We start from the raw sequence: 18,175 nt of genomic DNA, 5'->3' as shown, positions 1-18,175 counted from the left end.
TAATTTGCAGCTCATGTCCGTACCGGTTCGGCCGGCAGCTTGGGCATGTTCCAAATGGGAGGTTCTTCAGCAGGCAATCCGTCCAGCACACAGCAGCTGAATCATCACACCTCGGAGGAGGAACTTCGGTGCATTCTGGAATTCCATCAACAGGGGCACCAGATGCCGGTGACGTGCCTGGAAGTGGCAGGCGGAACCGTCATGACCGGCAGCCAGGATCACACGGTGAAGGTGTTCCGCCTAGAAAGTCATATGCTGCAATTCACCCTGCACGGACACTGCGGGCCGATATCGTGCTTGTTCATCGACCAGTGGCAAGCCGGAATGGGTGCATCCGGCTGTCAGGATGGATTCCTGTGTGTGTGGGATTTGATAAGAGGTAAAATATGAGGAATCATTTCCGTGGAATCAGTTACCTCTAACGCAATTGATCTCCGTAGGTGCCTGTATGTACAAAATCGAAGCTCATGACGATTCGATAGTGGCACTCGCGTGCTCTCCCAGCTACGTCATTTCGCTGGGGTTGGACGAACGAATACGAGTCTGGGATCGTTTCCAGGGACAACCGCTGACCACGATGACCGTGTTACATGCCTACTCGTCGCTGGTTATGCTGACACCATCACTCCTCGTAACGGGGAAGCCAGGTTAGTTCTGAATATCGCACTTCAAATTTGAATCTCTTCCACCGTATTTTTTGTTTTACTTTCTAAACCATAGGTTCGCTGGTCGTGTGGGACGTACGGACGGGGGAGGTCGCCCGGGAAGTCAAACTGGACTGCTCGAACTCGCAGCTAAGTCCGAAGATTATGCTACCGGCGTGCGGATCGGTGATCTGCGACTACGGGAACCAGATGAGAATCGTTCGCTTCCCGCTGGTTGCTGCGGACAAGTGCGACTAAATCAAGCCCTAACAGAAGACTTATACCAACACACAACAAAACCTAACTAAAGACGGTACATTACAAAGTTATAACACTCAAAGCAAAGACAGAGAATAGTAAGCAGACCCAGCAACTTTTACTAAAGAATTATGAACTAAGAGTAGGTTTCTTCATTAATTTCACTAGCAATAAAAGATACACACAAGAAGCTAATTTATCGCAAAAGTCACGCTCGTATTTAGCTAATATTTATTTGCCGCGTGTATGGAAGATTTCGTTGTAGGTACTCGATTTTCTTTCGCTCAAAATTGTTGATTAAATCGGTAAAATAGGAAGAGAAATAGCAATCGCGCAGCTCTCTAAAACAGTGAAATTTTTGTTTTAGTTATTTATTGTTTTGTTTTCGTGTAAAGCCGAGTTTTGAGATTAAAATTTAGAACCAACTGGTGGACCGAACAATTTTGAAACGGTGATCGTATCTAGGGCCTTTTGAACAGATAAACTGGAATCGCAAAAATCACTCATGGAAATGTTAACATGTATGCATTGCAGCACCAAATGCAGTAGGTAGATAGTAGGGTTATCATTAAAGTAACAGTTATCACGCCACAGGCACATTTCAAATGAATCAAAGAACACATGCAACACATAGTACTTTGTCGTCTACCTGTAAGTGTTGAACGAAAAGGCCTTTTACTGAAAAGAATGCAAACTAACAGACGGTTTTAAAGAACTGGAAGAAAATGAAAGTTAACTTAAATGATTCTTTACTTTGTTCGATTTTATAGTCAGATGTATCCGAAAGCCTTTTTTATATCTTTATTAATGAGATTTTAAGCCACAGGCTAGTTCATCTCCGAATGGTATCCGAAAGCCGTTTTTTATGTTCCTAAATATATTTTTTATTGCCGCAAACGAAATTCTGGAGTAACGCAAGGAACAAATGCATATATCTAGAATTACTAACCTACTTCTTCATCTTAATAAAATCAGACTCAAACTCGTAAACCCCAATGGAGGTGTTGTTCTTCTGGTCGTATTCTACCCAGTCGTCCTCGGACAGATCGATATCCTCAAACTTCGGCCCATTGTCGGTCGCCTTGGCAATCCAACCGGACCGCGGACTGAAATCAACCGGTTCCACCCCACGGCAGTCGAATGCTACGATCGTTTTCAGCTTACCGGAATCGTCCGCCGTGTAGGTAACTGAAATTAGCATCAACCTGTAACTCAGCTCAACAGCGCTCAAGATCACCTACCATTGCTTCCCTCGACGATGTCGATGCTGTTCTCACGGGAGCACATCCGGCACTTCATGTAGAAGTTGAAGCCCTTCGGGTTGCGCGAATCCTCGTTGACGTGTTCGCCCTCGGTGATGTCGTGCCATTTTTCCGACTCTTCGCCGCAGTTGGTGCACTTGATTTTCAGGAAAAACGGATAGTTTGGGTGGCACGTTTTGAGCTCCTCGATGTTCTCGAGGGTGGCCTTAATTTGAAGACCAATTTTTACCATGGTTCTGAGTGGATATTCTTCTACAAAATTTAATAGGAAATCTGTAGTAATTTGTATGGGAAAATGCCGCTCGCCGGTGATTGTTTTGATTTAGATGTCACGTCAGCATCAGCAGCCGCAGTCACGCAATTTTGGCATTGTAGCTACGTCTCGTTGAAGGAAAAGGCACTCATGCTCAGCAGCTGGTTACCCTATTCTCCTTCGCCGGCATGGGCACTCACGAAGTTGTCAACAAAACAACCGAAACGAAAACGAAACCGACGGACGCAGTTGTTTAGCGTCTCCAAACAAAAGTTATTCCGTTCCGGAGAAAAGTGGGTGTATTTTTCAGCGTTTTTTGCAATGAAAATCACGTTTTTCCTAGTTTTTCTTGGTGTTACTTTCATCCGGAATGTGCGGAGTATCAGCGTGGACGATAATGGATACATCATGTTCTGTCCTTGCATGGGTAAGTCAGTTATACAATTTTGCTTCGTTTGCCTGTTTGAGGTTAATGTACCTGCTTAGCAATGTGATACAGTAACAGTTGGAAATTTTGAACGGTGCTTCTTTTCGGGTGCATTGACCAAAAATCCCATATAAAAAAATGCGTTTCGCTGATAGTGCACCATGATATTTTAACTGTAAATCTAGAAAACCGGGACTCAGGGAATTTGATTTTACCTTGAATTCGCAGGGAATTTTGAAATTCTCATATCAATCAACTTAAAAATAAGAATAGAGTATATTAAAGTACGCCATGGAATTTCAAAACATTTTATAATACTACCAACTTTATCGTCCCCGTTATTCACTTTTACTCATTGATCAAAGTAATTATGGAGTGGATTTACGTTCCCTTCGGTAACAGCGTGCGATCTGAAATTCTTATTTTTTGTTCTGTGACATGGATAATTTCTTAAGAATTTTAACCTGGAACATTTTTTTAAATAGCTGATCCATATAAAATCAGACATGGTAAGTCTAGTATCTGGAACGAAAATAAATAGTCAAGACATTGAACATTTTCGAAAAATCCAGATTTTTTAAACTAAGGGACTTGCAACAGTTTCACAGCCATTGAAGTGAAATCTGAGGATTCTTTTCAAGTTAGTTCTCTTGAACTTCAGATGAAGCGTATAAGGAAAATTCAGAGGTGTTTCTGAGTAGAATTCCAAGAGAATCAAGAGTAAGATTCAAAGTAAATTTCCAACAGAAGTCTGAGGTAGGAGTCAAGGTAATTAAAAGAGAATTCTGACATAAATTGCAAAGTAATTTTGAGGAGCATTCTCAGGGACTTGTAAGAACTTAAAGGTTCAAAGCAACCGATCAGCACTCCCCTAATAAAAAAATGCCATAAACGAATGATAACCCACATCATATAACTATTCCACAAATGGGTTGAATGATACCTGGAACACGTCGTTAAGCAAAATAACCATGCACATTTGATTAGGGTCGTGTTTTTTTTTCAATAACCGTGGGGACGTCATTTGTGTTTAGCCCAGGTCCCTTTCAAATTCTCATTATTTATGAACGACTCTTATATTTCACATTGACGGTGGATGTCTTTAAATGACGTTTCACGTTCATCTAGTGGTGTCTGATTGTTATTCGTATAATCGATTAATCGCTTAACGAATCGAATAATCAATTATGTTTAATCGGTTATATCATGCCATTAACTTCTCCAGAGGATCATCACCTATCATAGTTTCAAACATGTTCTGTACTCTCATTGGTGAAAAAAATGACAGCACAGCGAACAAGAACCTAACACTACTGCGACCAGTAAATTGATCTATTGCAGTATATCCCGTGTCCTTAGTTTAGTGCATGTTGTATTACTCCATCACTTTTGAGAAATGATGAAGACTTCATAGTATTCGATTTTTTACAGTTGCCACTCTTGCGCCACTCTAACTGAAAGGTCCCGCTATTTATACCCTTCGGAGTGTTGAAACACCCTCCAAAGGCGCGCCCCTTTGTCAGTCAAAATTGGATTCCTTAGCAACAAAATTAAGGTATGACACCGATAATGGCCATGCATCAGAACCCTAGTCTTAAGGAGGTAGTCCACTCTGGCGGCATGAAAAATAGGTCATTTTCACGAATTTTTTTTTTGAGTGTAAATAACGATCAATAAAAAAAAAGGAATGCATGGTTTTGTCAATTGAAATGTCCTCTTTAATTGAGATTTTTTTGGCGCGATTGGATGTCTCCTGTAGCCGCTGCACCAGGTTCCCCAGGAGACCTCCCGTCTGAGTCGTCGCGGGGCGGGACGTCTGGCGTTCACACCACTGGAGCTGGAACAACGATTTTTTTGTGGTTATTCTCTGATAAATGACCCAGTCTTGTACGTAGCCGTTTTTGATTTGGTTGAAAAATAAAAATTTGGCGACGTTTTGAAAAAAAAAAACAGTCCGTTTTTGTACCCTAACATTGGAGATAAAAGCTTGCACCAAAAATCCATATTTGATTCTTCTGAAAATCGGCTACGTACAAGATTAGAAAAAAAGGTACTTAACTCGAAAATTCAATCACCGTTTAAATCGAATGAGCCGTTTCTAAAATACAGCGCCCGCCAATTTTGAAAACATCGTTTAGAGATAATCGCGGCATCAGTTGGAACTACTAAGACACGCCGTTTCGCCGGTAACGGGCGGGTACTCCAATGGCTCACCTGAGCGCGCTTGGAGCGTCTGGACACGAGTCCACTAATCGGCCTATAACTTTGGAACGATGTCACTTGCGGACTTGCGGTCAAGTGTCAAAGTAGACATTCCAAAGTATTTTTTAAGCCAAAAAAAAAAGATTTTTTAAAATTTCCAGAGTGGACTACCCCCTTAACCACTTCAAACTAGGAAACAACGAATAGAAGATTAGGATTCACATAGATGGCGACAACTAACTCATTTTTTTCCTTGTTTCAAGATCATCCTCGGTAGACAAAGTCGAGTCTTGTCACTATCAACAATTCATAAAAAGTAAGAAGGACTAAGATGTGTTCCTTGGATTACTAAAAATCCTATTCCCCTAGTTTGAAGTAGTCAGGACTAGGAATCGGTGGTAGATCTTACATCCCGTAACGTACCACGAAAAGGTGATCTACCCACGTTACGGGGCAATTCTTTCTTGGTTGTTCATGTTTAGTTTTAACATAAAATATTACCAAAACAAATGAGTTACACATGGAAAAACATAATACATGAGTAAACATTTTGTTGTAAAACGATACCCCTGAAAATAGCAGCTTCTGTTAAGAATCAAGCATTTAAAATTCAAAAATATATTAATTACTATTAATTAAATTTATAATAATTCAAACTATACATTTACAATTTTATCTGTGTATGCATTTTTTTACAAATGTAGTTTTTTAATTTATTTTTTCGGTCTAGAATCTAGAATGAAAAGAGCTATCCTTACATCAACCAAACAATTTACAGATTCTGCTAAGGATATTCTTTAAAATTCATGTCGTTAAATATTTAAATAATTGTTTAACTTTTAATAGTTTTGATTATCAAGCTGTTCTTTTCAAACAGTTTATGGCACTCACGTTAGGTAAACACGTTTGTAGTACTTAATAATTATTTTACCGAAAATAGCATTTTTTTTAACGTAGCTATTAAAAGGAAAGTTTCTTTAATAACCTGGGAACTTTCTGTTGAAGCCAGTACCTATTCAGTCGTGCAATTGATAATTATAGCATCGAGCAGTCTTCTAAAATATGTTTATAAGCTTTCAGGGAAACAAATGAAAGGAGTAACCAATCAGTTTAAACTTGCGGAGTAGCATTCAAAGAGGAGAATTCCATGGCAAATGGCAAAGTAATTTTGGGAAGAACTCTATGAGCTTTGTATGAACTAAAATTTAATTCAAAGAGAATTCCTAGGTATCTGGGAGTGAATTCCAAGAGAAAAAGGAGAATACAAGCGGAATTCCATAGCTACTCTTAAGGGAAATTTTCCCAGCTACAACTTTGCGGATAATCGTTTTTCAGTGGAACGTCAAATTAAAAAGTTATTAATTGTTTAACAGATTGTGCCATGATCAAGCAGCTGTTTTGTGGCAACACTATATTCTGCAATGTGACAGTGACATACACTGAACGAAAACATCCGCAATACTTTGAATGATTATTGAATTGTTTGAGCTCTTTAACAGTATGCATTCGAACTTCGGGTTACTGCCTTATGGTTGAATTCTCCATCAGCTGATTAGTATAAATACCAGGGTTGAAAAATTTCACGATATTTTAAGAAGTTCACTAAGGGAAAAGTTCGCAAATCATTGTGGGTTTTGGTGAATAAACTGATACATATACACTGAAGCAACGGCGCCGGTGGTGTAGTGGTAAGCGTGATTACCTCTCACCCCAGCAGGCCTGGATTCAATACCAGTCGGCGCCGCCGGGATGTTCTGAGGCATAACATCTCTGATCACGCCTTCCTTCGGATGGGAAGTAAAGCCGTTGGTCCCCGGTTCATGAGTTGATGGGTCGATAGGTAGGGTCCAGGTGTGGGAGCTGCCTTCCTGGCACGTCGGTAGCATTGGTGCTCAGCACGGAAAACAAGATCGACGGAAAAAACAAACCAAAGGAAAAAAAAAAAAATATACACTGAAGCAAAAGAACCTATTTTGCCGTTTGAAAAATAATGTCTGCAAAAAAATAATAACACGGAGCAGACTGGAACCGAAACATGGACGTGGAGATTACCGGGTTTGTGTGTTGACCATTCGTCTTTCAACACTTGAGGAAATTAAATGGTTAAAGGCGTATAAGAGCATTCATAAGTCACGCTTATGAAATTCATATGTTTCATTCATTAGTCGAGCCTCATGAAATTCTTAAGTTTATTTGCCTCAGTGTATGACTGTCAAACAAATAAAGGATGATATTTATTTGAAAAAAAAATCTGTGTTCACTCGGCTGTCGACAGAAGCAGGCCACTCTCGATGTGTGTCACGCGATCATCTGTTTACTCGGCAGCAACCATTGTGTGGTCCTTCTCATTGTTCTTCATCAGCAAGTTCTTTTGGTCGATGCGTCGCCGACTTTTGAAAGTAACCGTTTCGAGATGAGTGTGTGAGTGATGATCACGTTTTGCGTCCATTGTAGGAAGTGCTCAGCCCCCTGTTGGTGATATTGCCAATATTGCCATATAATGAAACCACTGGAACCGGCACCCGTTAGTATAGAAGAGGCTTATTGGATAGCGGGAGATAACGTGTTTATTGTGTTGTACCTTTTGGCTATAGTTATAAATATACACACTAAGATTTTTTTACAGGAGTCAGTATTTTTTTACTGGGTTTTTGAATTGCTGAGAAAGTCGGTAAAAATTCAAATGACCGTTATCCGTAAGGAATCAATGAAATTGACCAATTTTATTTTCTATCATTAAATGGGGTTAACAGAACTAAGTATGTACAAGTTTAGAACAAATTTTCTCATTAATAAATTTTCCACAGATTTTTAAACTTTTACCGAACAGTTCCGCAATTCAAAAACTCGGTAAAACCGTACTGACTCGATTAGTGTGTATATATATTTGAAAATTGGCTGTAAAACATACAGTGCTCAGAGGACAACCATTTAAGAATAGGGGGACTTGCAAATGCTTTAGATTAGATTTATAATTCGATTGTTTACATTTCCATACTGAATAGCCATGATCAGCCATGTATACAAACATCGTTTGTTGGTAGAGGATAGTTCATCCACAAACAAATAGACAATCCACGGTTTCCACGCTTTATCAATGTTTGTACCACCTCTGATAGCATTGACTATGTTTCAACCTCATTTGTAAGCTCACATCAGCAAATGACGTTCGATAGAATTATTTACATCATCGCTTTGGATGATTTGCCTCATACAGGGTGGCCAGCGAACCGGGAAAACCGGGAATACCGTGAAATATACGGGAATTTGAAAAGTAACCGGGAAAACCTTGAAAAACCCGAGAATTCGATGAAAGAACCGGGAAAAATAATTTTACCATACCATAGGAACCAAAATTTCAGAATAAACTATTAAAACAGAGTGATTATTTACCAAATGAATGTCTAGCTCTATTTGCTGTATAATTTTCTACAGTTTTTCGTCTTATTGTTTTTAGTATTTAATCACTGAGCAAAATTTCAAATTAATTTTTGTCGTTTCAATTTCAGATGTAAAGTGCATGGGCATTAAAAGAAAATATTGAAGATGCTCGACCTTGGAAACAAATAGGGGAAATGTTGGCTTCGGCAATACCTTAACCTATTATCGTCAGGGGGGTAAACAAAGTCCTAGAGCACTCAAATTTGGCCAATAGTTGCTCTGAAACACAATGTATCCACATGCCAAAATTGAGCTCTCAAGGACGTTGTTTACCCCCATGACGATAATAGGTTAAGGTATTGCCGAAGCCAACTTTTCCCCTATTTGTAAAAAAACTGAATCTGAACTACTCTTTTCCGATGTTTTAATTTTTTTGTTTTCAATTTGAAATTAAAATAACCATGCAATTTTATTCAAAATTCTCATAATATGAATTCCAGAATTAACTTGGAATTCTGTTCTAAAATATCATACAATTTTTCTGAAATTAACCACAAAACACTCCGCTTAATAATTACCGTTGAATTCCTTTTTGAATTTTCTTGAAACCCCTTGTAAGACCCTGATTGGAATTCTTCTTAGAATTCCCCTGAACCTATTCGGAGACTTTGATTAATTGGAAATTCATTTCAACATTTTCTTTTAACTCTATTCAAAACAGCAGAAATCTTTCGAAATTTTATTTAGAAACCCCTTGGAGTATTTTAAAGAATTTCTTTCTAATCATCAGCATTTTTTTTTTTTCAATCAATTTTGTTAGAGCTCTGTGATGAATCTTTAGCGCATCACCAGAAAACTCTAAGAACTCTGTTTCTTGTTGAATTCTCATCATAATTCTTTTGAAATTCTTCTTAAAATTCATCTGTCATTTTACTCGCGATCCCCATAAAAATCTCCTCAAAATTACGTAGGAATTTTCCTTAAAGTTTTCTTTTCACAACTTCTTCTGAAATTTTCCAAAATTATCTAAGAATTCAATTTAGAACTTTTTAGAGCATCCTTCTCCACAGAAATCTCTCCAAATTCATCTAACAATTTCTAAGCACTTCAAATCAGAATAATTCTGGAACTCTGCTCAGAACTTCTCCTTCGAAATTATATGGGATTCCTCCTCAATATTTGTTTGAAATCAACACTGTGACTACTTTTAAATTTTACTAAAAATTCCAGGGTTTGTCCGCAAGATTCTATAGATGTTCTTTTATTTGTTACTTACCTTACCAATCAGGCTAAGGCCTTGTTGTCCTCTACTGTCCGAAGAAGTCGTCTCCACTCTACTCGATCCATGGCCACAGTTCGCCAGCCTCGTAGTCTGCGAAGGGTCCGCAGGTCACCTTCTACTTGGTCGATCCACCTTGCCCGCTGCCCGCCTCTTCCTCTTGTTCTTGTTGGGTCGCTTTCTAGAACCATTTTCACTGGGTCGTCGTGCGGCATTCTTACGACGTGCCCAGCTCACCGTAGTCACCCAATTTTTGCAATGTGGACGATGGATTATTCTCCCAGCAGCTGGTGCAATTCGTGGTTAATTCGCCTCCTCCACGTTCCGTCATCCATCTGCACTCCACCGTAGATGATACGCAACATCTTCCGTTCGAAAACACCAAGAGCGCGTTGGTCCTCCACGAGCATAATTCAGGTCTCCGTAAAGGACCACCGGTCTAATCAGCGTCTTGTAGACAGTCAACTTCGTGCGGCGGCGAATTTTATTCGACCGGAGCGTCCTCCGGAGCCCAAAGTAGGCACGATTCCCTGCCATAATGCGCCTTTGAATTTCTCTGCTGGTATCATTTTCGGCGGTCACCAGTGAGCCCAAATACACGAACTCATCGACCACCTCGATTTCGTCACCGTCAATCTGGACTCGGGGTGGGAGGCTAACATTGTCTTCCCTAGAACCTCTTGCTTTCATGTATTTTGTCTTTGATGCGTTGATGGCAAGTCCAATCCGTCTAGCTTCAGCCTTCAGTCTGATGTACGTTTCCGCCATCATCTCAAAGTTCCGTGCCATAATGTCAATGTCATCGGCGAAGCCAAGGAGCTGGATGGACTTCCTGAATATCGTGCCACTCGTGTCTATCCCAGCTCTTCTGATCACACCTTCTAACGCGATGTTGAACAGCAGACACGAAAGTCCATCACCCTGCCGTAACCCCCTTCGAGATTCAAAGGAACTCGAGAGTGTCCCCGATACTCGAACAACGCACATCACTCGATCCATCGTCGCCTTGACCAATCGCGTCAGTTTATCCGGAAGTCCGTACTCGTGCATAATCTGCCATAGCTGATCTCGATCGATTGTGTCGTATGCGGATTTGAAATCGATGAACAAATGATGTGTGGGCACGTTGTATTCGCGGCATTTCTGCAGAACCTGCCGAATCGCGAAAATTTGGTCCGTGGTCCGTGGTGCCCACCCATGAATCCCGCCTGGTATTGCCCCACGAACTCTCTTGCATATGGTGACAGACGGCTGCATAGAATTTGGGAGAGTACCTTGTAGGCGGCGCTCAGCAGTGTGATCGCGCGGTCTTTTATTTGTTATAACCTTTCAAATGCTTCCTAGTCTCAGAACCTTGACAATTATGACTCAAGTATGATTTATTTTTTTCAAATCTGTGGCTGCCTCCCTGGCGTCGGTAGCATTAGTGCTCAGATCGACGAAAAACAAGTTAAAGTATAAAAAAACCTTGTACATCAGCCCGAGTACTGAAAGGTTAAAATTCATGTTAATATAGACAACGGAGTGATGACACATTTTCTTTATCCGATATCCCTAACAATTTCTTCTAATTTTCATTTGTATCAAGATCATTTTTTTCTGAAACATTTTTTTAATTAAATTTCTTGTTTTTCACAATTCTGTCTTATAACCTATTCATCCAGATAGCATTTGGTCTAGTGACTTTAATCTCTGTTACTCAATAAATTCTAGGATTTTGAAATCATAAGATGTATCAAGCTTAAAAAAATGTGAGCTTTCAAAGTATCTCGAAAGATCAATGATTTGTTTGGAATACATTAACTGACTCATAGAGTTCAATTTTTACATTCAGCTTTAAAAATACTTTCTGTAATTTTTTCTACAAATAACTATCGAAAATTTACAGTTGGTCGCCATTTTAAAAATGCGTTCAATTTAGTTTTTTGTTGAAAACCGGGAATTTTAAAATGAAAGTTCACTGGCCACCCTGCTTATACCAATACCATATGCATTTCAATTTGGGATGACAATTATTCTACAGAGAGTATTACGTATTTCAACTGAGGTCCGTTCGCTTCTCGTATCAATGAAATGTATTCGAGTGAAGCATCATCTAATTACAAAACAACCCTACCGTCATCCGGTTGCAGCTTTCATTTGAAGAAGCGATTTCGATCTTCCGATCTCAATGATCTGTGGTTTCATTCGAATAGAGGATGTTGTTTTGGTAAAGTGTAGTAGTCATGAATTTGAGCTCTATTCAACGGATTCTACGCGCCAGGAAGACCATTGTTGCCTTCTGAACAGTTGATTGAGCATAATCATAAGATATAAGTAACTCGAATTATTAATAACTTTTGTTCCTGAAATTTGATGCCAAGTCAGTTCTTAATAAATGAGTTCAAATTTTGGGAGGCTAATAAGGATCCAATTTGGAACCGTTTGAGCGCTGTGGAGCGAAAGTTTCAAATTTTGCATCAATCTATTATACATAGTTAATAATTTTCAACAATTAGTTGAATACCCTCGGCAACTCGGGATAATTTGATGAATTTCTCATTATTCACTCACTCACTTACTTCTCACCCATCCGCTTCTCACGTCCTGCGTCCATGGTGTATAATTCACGTATCTACACAATCATAATCTAATCTCATTTTTCTTTTTGTCATTCCATTCTCAGTGGATCCAAAAGAAGAAAAAAATAAGCGTTACGGACAAACTTTCGAATTAACTTATTAGAAGATTGTAAGAGAATTGCAGAGGGGATAAAATCGTTCAATAGCGAATTACTAGAGTGTTATACAGCAAGTTGTAAGGGAATTCCAGATAGAGTTCTAAGATGAACTCTCAGGACATTTTCAGATGATGGAAAGGAAATATTCTAGAGAAAATTCTAAACAAATCCTGAGAGATAAACCAGTCCAGGGTTGAATAGAAAGCCTTTTTAAAAAGAAGATACAATTTTATAACTCCTTTGAAAGAAATGTACTGAATTTTTCCTTAAGTGGCTGGTACTTTAGGTTCTTATGGTTGACTTGTCTTCGCTTTATAAAAATATAACGGTTTTTGCTAGTTCTACCGGAATTTTTATTAAGTTGACATTTGTAACCTTCGAAGCTACAGTTAGTTCAACTTCTGAAAACATTTTAAATATTATCGATTTAAATAAAAACTTATTTTAATTACTCAATATATTTAAGCTTTTGTTTTAGCACTTGTTTCTCAAACACATTTTTGCATTTTAAAACACAAACAAAACATCGTCTATGAAAAAGAGGGTTAATAATTTTGATAAAGTCTAGACTAACATTTGAAAAGGGTGGAATCCAAAATCAGCATATCGAGAAAACCGCTTCCGAATTTTGATGACCAAAAAATTAATCCTATTTCACAACTTCCCATTTTCTTGATGGTTTAATTATCTTGACTTATAGTTACCAGTGTAATCTAACATCGTGCGTCACTAAAAACACAAAAACAGTGTTTTGTACCGTGAAATTAAGAAGAAAACATCATACGCCCTAATAATGACTTAATTGTTGTTACCTCCGGATCTTCCACCCTTTGAAATGCCAACACTGGTGATACGCCGTGGAAAAACACCCTCGGGATTTTTTGTTTGTTGTTCCGCCTTGGTTCTTCCTTCGCAAATTTTGTGAGAGGGGAATTATGCCCGGAGATTTTTTTTTTTGGTCTCCTTTTTGTTCGTTGTTTACACGTGAAATATCGATCGGTTGCATTTCAAATGAATCGGACGTGACTAGATACTAAATAATCAGTACCTTTTGCATATTAAAACATTATAATTCGTAGTTTTGGTGTGAGGCGTAACAATCAGATGCATCATAGAGCGGACAACTGGAAATACACCATGTTAAAGGAAATATTTTTGATGATTTGAAATGATGTTTTCTACTACTTTTTCGTGTTTATTGAGTAATTTGTGAACTGTTCCCTCTATATGCGACAAAATATAATTTTTTCCTCCCCTCTGAATTTCAATGAAATTATTTCATTCTATTTGCGATCAAAAGTTGTCCCTCGTGACGAACATAAGAACTATCATAATGCTGATGGTTTGAAAATTCCTTCGTGATGAGGCAAAGAATTAAAAAAACGCTTGCATTATATTAATTAAGCATTTTAATTAAATTTAGTTTTTACTACAAATTTAAAATCCATGCAAAAACTGAAAAAAAAAATGTTATCCGTCTATCCATAAAGTTTTTTTTTCCACCGTAGTAAAAACCAAATTTAATTAAAATGCTTACTTCTTAAGGTGATACGATACGTCACGCTTTTTTTGCTTTTTTTCTCTCCTTTCTATGTGTCAGTGAATTGATTATCATTGATGCTGTAGTGGTGTGAGTGTACATCATGCACTACCGCAACTACCGTAAACATAGCTTCTAGAGTTCATTATTATCAGGTCGAATGTGTAAATGTTAATTAAAAAAATAGAAAGGCAAAGAATTGCCAATATTATCGACCTACCACTTCCCAGGACACCCCTTCCTATAAAGAAAATAATTATGCGCCTAGCCACCAAGACCAACATGTCAAGTCATCATAGTAGTTAATTGATTCAACATCACACTTTGTACACTTTTGTTACATACGACCTGTCCAAAAGTGATTCCAGAGCTCAAACCTGCGGGTACACGGTAAGAAAAAAGATCCCAAAGTGACTCATTTTCACAAATCTCGGCACTATATTGCAGGAAGCCAAAAGTAGGTAATGTGGGTGAAGAGTTTTCATTTACTTGTGTTCAATTAGTATGGAATTGACAATTCTCTTCTACCCAAAAATAGTTAGTTGTACCCAAAAGTAGGTGTATATGATTATACTCAAAGTCAAAAGTAGGCAAAAATGAACTGGCCATTGGATATTTTTTCTTATCGTGTATGTTTTTGTTTTAGAATCATCCTTTTGCCGCCTTTTGCATATCAGCTGATTGCTTCGAGCAGTGCACTCAGAACGACACATATGTTTTCTATAGAAGATTTCTAGATTTATTTACTTTCATTTTTTGTCTTGAGAAACAAAATTAGAAATTGTTTTAAACATTTATTAGTGATTGTTTCTAAATTGAACACATTTTAAGCACATTAAAAAGCAATAAAAGCATTGTTTTTACACAAGTTGATTCAATTAAATCGACAACACTGGATACGATGATAGATGATTCGTACACACACCTTCGCAATGCGGTGTGTAGAAAAAGGTAAACAAAACAGTTTCAGCTTGCAAAATTATTCGCGGCTCGCATTTTTAACGATGCAAATGATATTATTTAAGCAAATATCGTCTTTAAAAGTTAATTAACTTGAAAGTGCTTGTAGAAGCACGTGTCGTAATTGTTTTTAGTGTGGTTCTGAGAAGTGAAAACTAGTGAAAACAGTTATTGAAATTTGATGCCCTGGACAGAACAAAATCGACTGATCGTACATTTTAATGCAAATATTACCAATGCGTGAATGAATTGGCAATATTTTGGTGGAAAAGTATCAAAATATGTATCCAGATCTTATTCATACAATTCAGGCCCATTTTTTAAGGTATGTAATTAGTAATATACTGTTTTGTAGGAAGATGTCTTTCGTACGCATATCAAAACACGTTTATTTAATGATTGTAGGGACAGCCATTGTTGGATGACGTGCAGTATCACCTTAATATATAAGCATTTTAGAAATTGTCTCTCATCGTGAAGATATTTTGAAACCATCATCACTTCGATAGTTCTTACATTCGCCGGGAGGGCCAACGTTTGATCTCCAATACCGCAATAACACTTTCGATTTCATCTCACATCTGCGCGCTTGAGGCACACTCTACTGTCCACTCTGTTGTATGCACGTACAATGTACATACACGGCCAATGAGGTCAACCCAAATTTGAGTTCAGTTTACTCATAGTCGCAAAAATTGCAGGAACTCAGATGAGTAAATTTGCCTCATGTATTCCTGTGGAAAACCTCAAAAATCAACCGGAAAATGAGATAAATTGACGAATGTTTTACTCAGTCTAGGATAAATATCAATAGACTGAGAGAAGCAAATCTTTGTTAATCCCATATTCGAGAAGTTTTTCCTGAAAATCCTGCAAAACATGATGCAAATTTACTCATCGCTGTGTTCCTGCACTTTTTGCGATCTATGAGTAAACCGAGCCCAAATTTGGGTTGAACTCAATGACCGTGTAGGCTCATAAAAGATGCTGTTAAGCGCTGAACCAGTCGCCGCGTTTGTTTCCATGCATCCCGTTCCATTCAACCGTGTCCCATATGGTCTAGTGGCTAGGATATCTGGCTTTCACCCAGAAGGCCCGGGTTCGATTCCCGGTATGGGAATTTTTTTTCATTCCATGTAATTGCTCACGTTTTCCTTGTTTGTCCCGCGTTGTTGTAGGTCGTTTCGGTAACCAAGCTGATCACTATCTGGGTGCGTTAGGTTTTGCTCACGGATTAAATCGGACGCTGGTGCTTCCACCGTGGGTGGAATATAGGAAAGGAGCGGCGAATTCCATTCAGGTGCCGTTTAATACGTACTTCCAGGTGGCACCATTGATGGATTATCATCGGGTGATTACGATGGAGAACTTCATGACACATTTGGCGCCATCGTTGTGGCCACCAGAGGAACGGATTTCGTTCTGCTACACGGAGAGGATGGGTTTGGATGGGAGCAAGGGTGGTGGATGCAACGCCAAGAGTGGTAATCCGTTCGGGCCTTTCTGGGATACGTTCCAGGTCAATTTTGCCAGGTCGGAGTTCTTCGGGCCCAAGCTGAACTACGATGTGTATCATCATGGCATGGCGAACAAGTGGGCAGAAAAGTATCCAGGTGATAAGTGGCCCGTGATTGCATTTACTGGAGCACCTGCCAGTTTTCCCATTCAGATGGAGAATCGCGAGCTGCACAAGCATTTGAAGTGGTCTTTCAAGATAGAGAATGCCGCACGTGACTTCATTCAAAGCTCACTGCCCAAAGGAGCTTTCATGGGAATCCATTTGCGAAATGGAATCGATTGGGTACGGGCATGCGACCACGTTAAAGAAAGCTCCAACCTGTTCTCGTCGCCACAGTGTCTTGGTTACCGGAACGAGAAAGGATCGCTTACCGTGGACATGTGTCTTCCACCGAAAGACATCATAATTCGTCAGATTAAACGGCAGATCAAAAACCATAAAGAGGCTTATAAAAATAACGAAATCAAATCGGTTTTTGTTGCGTCGGACAATAATCATATGATTCACGATTTGAACGAAGCACTCAGACGGATGGATGTCGTGGTCGTGAAACTGCCGGAGAATAACCCACATCTGGATCTGGCCATTCTAGGGATGTCCAACCACTTCATCGGGAATTGTGTCTCATCTTATACGGCCTTCGTCAAACGGGAGCGAGACGCTAAGGGATTCCCGTCCACATTCTGGGCCTTCCCGGCGGAGAAACATATTGTGAAGACGACGGCAAAGGCAGCCGGTTCAGTGACGCATGAAGAGCTGTGATCATGTGCGGCGTGGAGGGATGATGCTGACGATCGAGGATGAGATCATAGAAAGAAACTGAAGAATTAAGACAAATAAAAAACAACATACGGGGCTACCCCAAGGTTCCTTACGTGAGTGTTTGTATGGAGGCACAACAGCGCCTCTCGTATTGGTGGACGTTGGTTGTTTTGATTTTAAGACAGCAATCACCGTTCGTGCAATATACATAGTGTAGTTTGAATAGGTTTTGTGACTTTTCGATTCTATGGTGTTTTGTTGAGATTGTGTATACAACGCAATATCTCTTTTTCTCTGCGAATGACCTTCTTGTTGCGTTTCTGTGGGCTGGTATTTTGCTTTATAGGCCCACGAGAATCAGTGGTTTGTTTCTGTGAGATGTTCCATTTCGGTTACCAGCGATCTGACGATTAGTAATGCATTTTATGACATAGTTTTTTTTTTTTTTGATGAGTAAGCACGTATGGTTTTTGTTTGTAGTAAACACACAATAGCATTGAAACTGATAGACTTAGGAAGTATTATTTACATAGGAAGGTCAGGTGTTTTGCAGACTGATTGATGAAATGAACATGCAACTACTCAGTAACTCAGTGATAATTAAAAATGAAGATTTAATCTTGGCTGTACAGAAAATCAGTTTTGAACGTGTTTTCTTGTTATCCGAACTTCTATGTCTTGATTGTTTCGTTTTCTATTAGCGAATTTGTTTATTATTCAGTTCCAACCTGGATCGGGTATCAAGATCGGGTCTGCTTGTTTTCTGGCAAACTTCAGTTTGATCGTTTGTTTTTAAAACCTACCTCAGGTTGAGGTTCGCAATGACAAAAACTTCGGTTTCGCACTGGTGCCATCCCCGATAATAAACAAATTCGATATATGAGTATCTCGTTTCATCGGCAACAATATTTCGACAGTGAGCATGCATAAGGGCGAATACGCGATGATCGATTCTCTTCATCGATTTTT

The 18,175-nt window shown here is 39.0% G+C and overlaps 3 protein-coding genes and 1 non-coding gene across 7 annotated transcripts in view; 3 read left to right on the top strand and 1 right to left on the bottom strand.

Moving 5' to 3' along the window:
• Nucleotides 1-908, top strand: part of SCAP (SREBP cleavage activating protein) — a 46,004-nt gene extending 45,096 nt beyond the window's left edge. For all 4 annotated transcript variants that reach the window (XM_065221776.1, XM_065221775.1, XM_065221774.1 and 1 more), the window contains exons 7-9: nucleotides 11-379; nucleotides 441-647; nucleotides 721-908. In XM_065221776.1, coding sequence (XP_065077848.1) covers nucleotides 11-379; nucleotides 441-647; nucleotides 721-902 — 758 coding nt within the window. In that variant the 3' untranslated portion in view covers nucleotides 903-908. The remainder of the gene's footprint in view (nucleotides 1-10; nucleotides 380-440; nucleotides 648-720) is intronic.
• Nucleotides 909-1,774: 866 nt separating this feature from the next.
• Nucleotides 1,775-2,447, bottom strand: LOC135701081 (UPF0587 protein GA18326). The gene is made up of 2 exons (XM_065221794.1): nucleotides 2,144-2,447; nucleotides 1,775-2,090 (listed from the first exon to the last, which is right to left on the bottom strand). The coding sequence occupies exons 1-2, from the start codon at nucleotides 2,394-2,396 to the stop codon at nucleotides 1,852-1,854; spliced, it is 492 nt and encodes a 163-aa protein (XP_065077866.1). The 5' UTR covers nucleotides 2,397-2,447; the 3' UTR covers nucleotides 1,775-1,851.
• A 223-nt stretch (nucleotides 2,448-2,670) lies between these two features.
• O-fut1 (O-fucosyltransferase 1) lies at nucleotides 2,671-17,836 on the top strand. Its single transcript, XM_065221793.1, has 2 exons — nucleotides 2,671-2,844; nucleotides 16,104-17,836. Exons 1-2 carry the CDS (start codon nucleotides 2,739-2,741, stop codon nucleotides 17,204-17,206), a joined length of 1,209 nt encoding a protein of 402 aa, XP_065077865.1. The 5' UTR covers nucleotides 2,671-2,738; the 3' UTR covers nucleotides 17,207-17,836.
• On the top strand, nucleotides 15,974-16,045 carry TRNAE-UUC (transfer RNA glutamic acid (anticodon UUC)). The gene has a single exon. It is a non-coding gene; the product is annotated as a tRNA-Glu (tRNA).
• Nucleotides 17,837-18,175: the final 339 nt, after the last annotated feature.

Source organism: Ochlerotatus camptorhynchus, unplaced genomic scaffold, assembly GCF_037179485.1.
Source record: "Ochlerotatus camptorhynchus isolate MF236.1 unplaced genomic scaffold, CSIRO-AGI_Acam_v1.1 ptg000149l, whole genome shotgun sequence".
In the NCBI taxonomy this organism is placed as follows: Eukaryota; Metazoa; Arthropoda; class Insecta; order Diptera; family Culicidae; genus Ochlerotatus; species Ochlerotatus camptorhynchus.
This window is presented reverse-complemented; position numbering and strand designations above follow the sequence as displayed.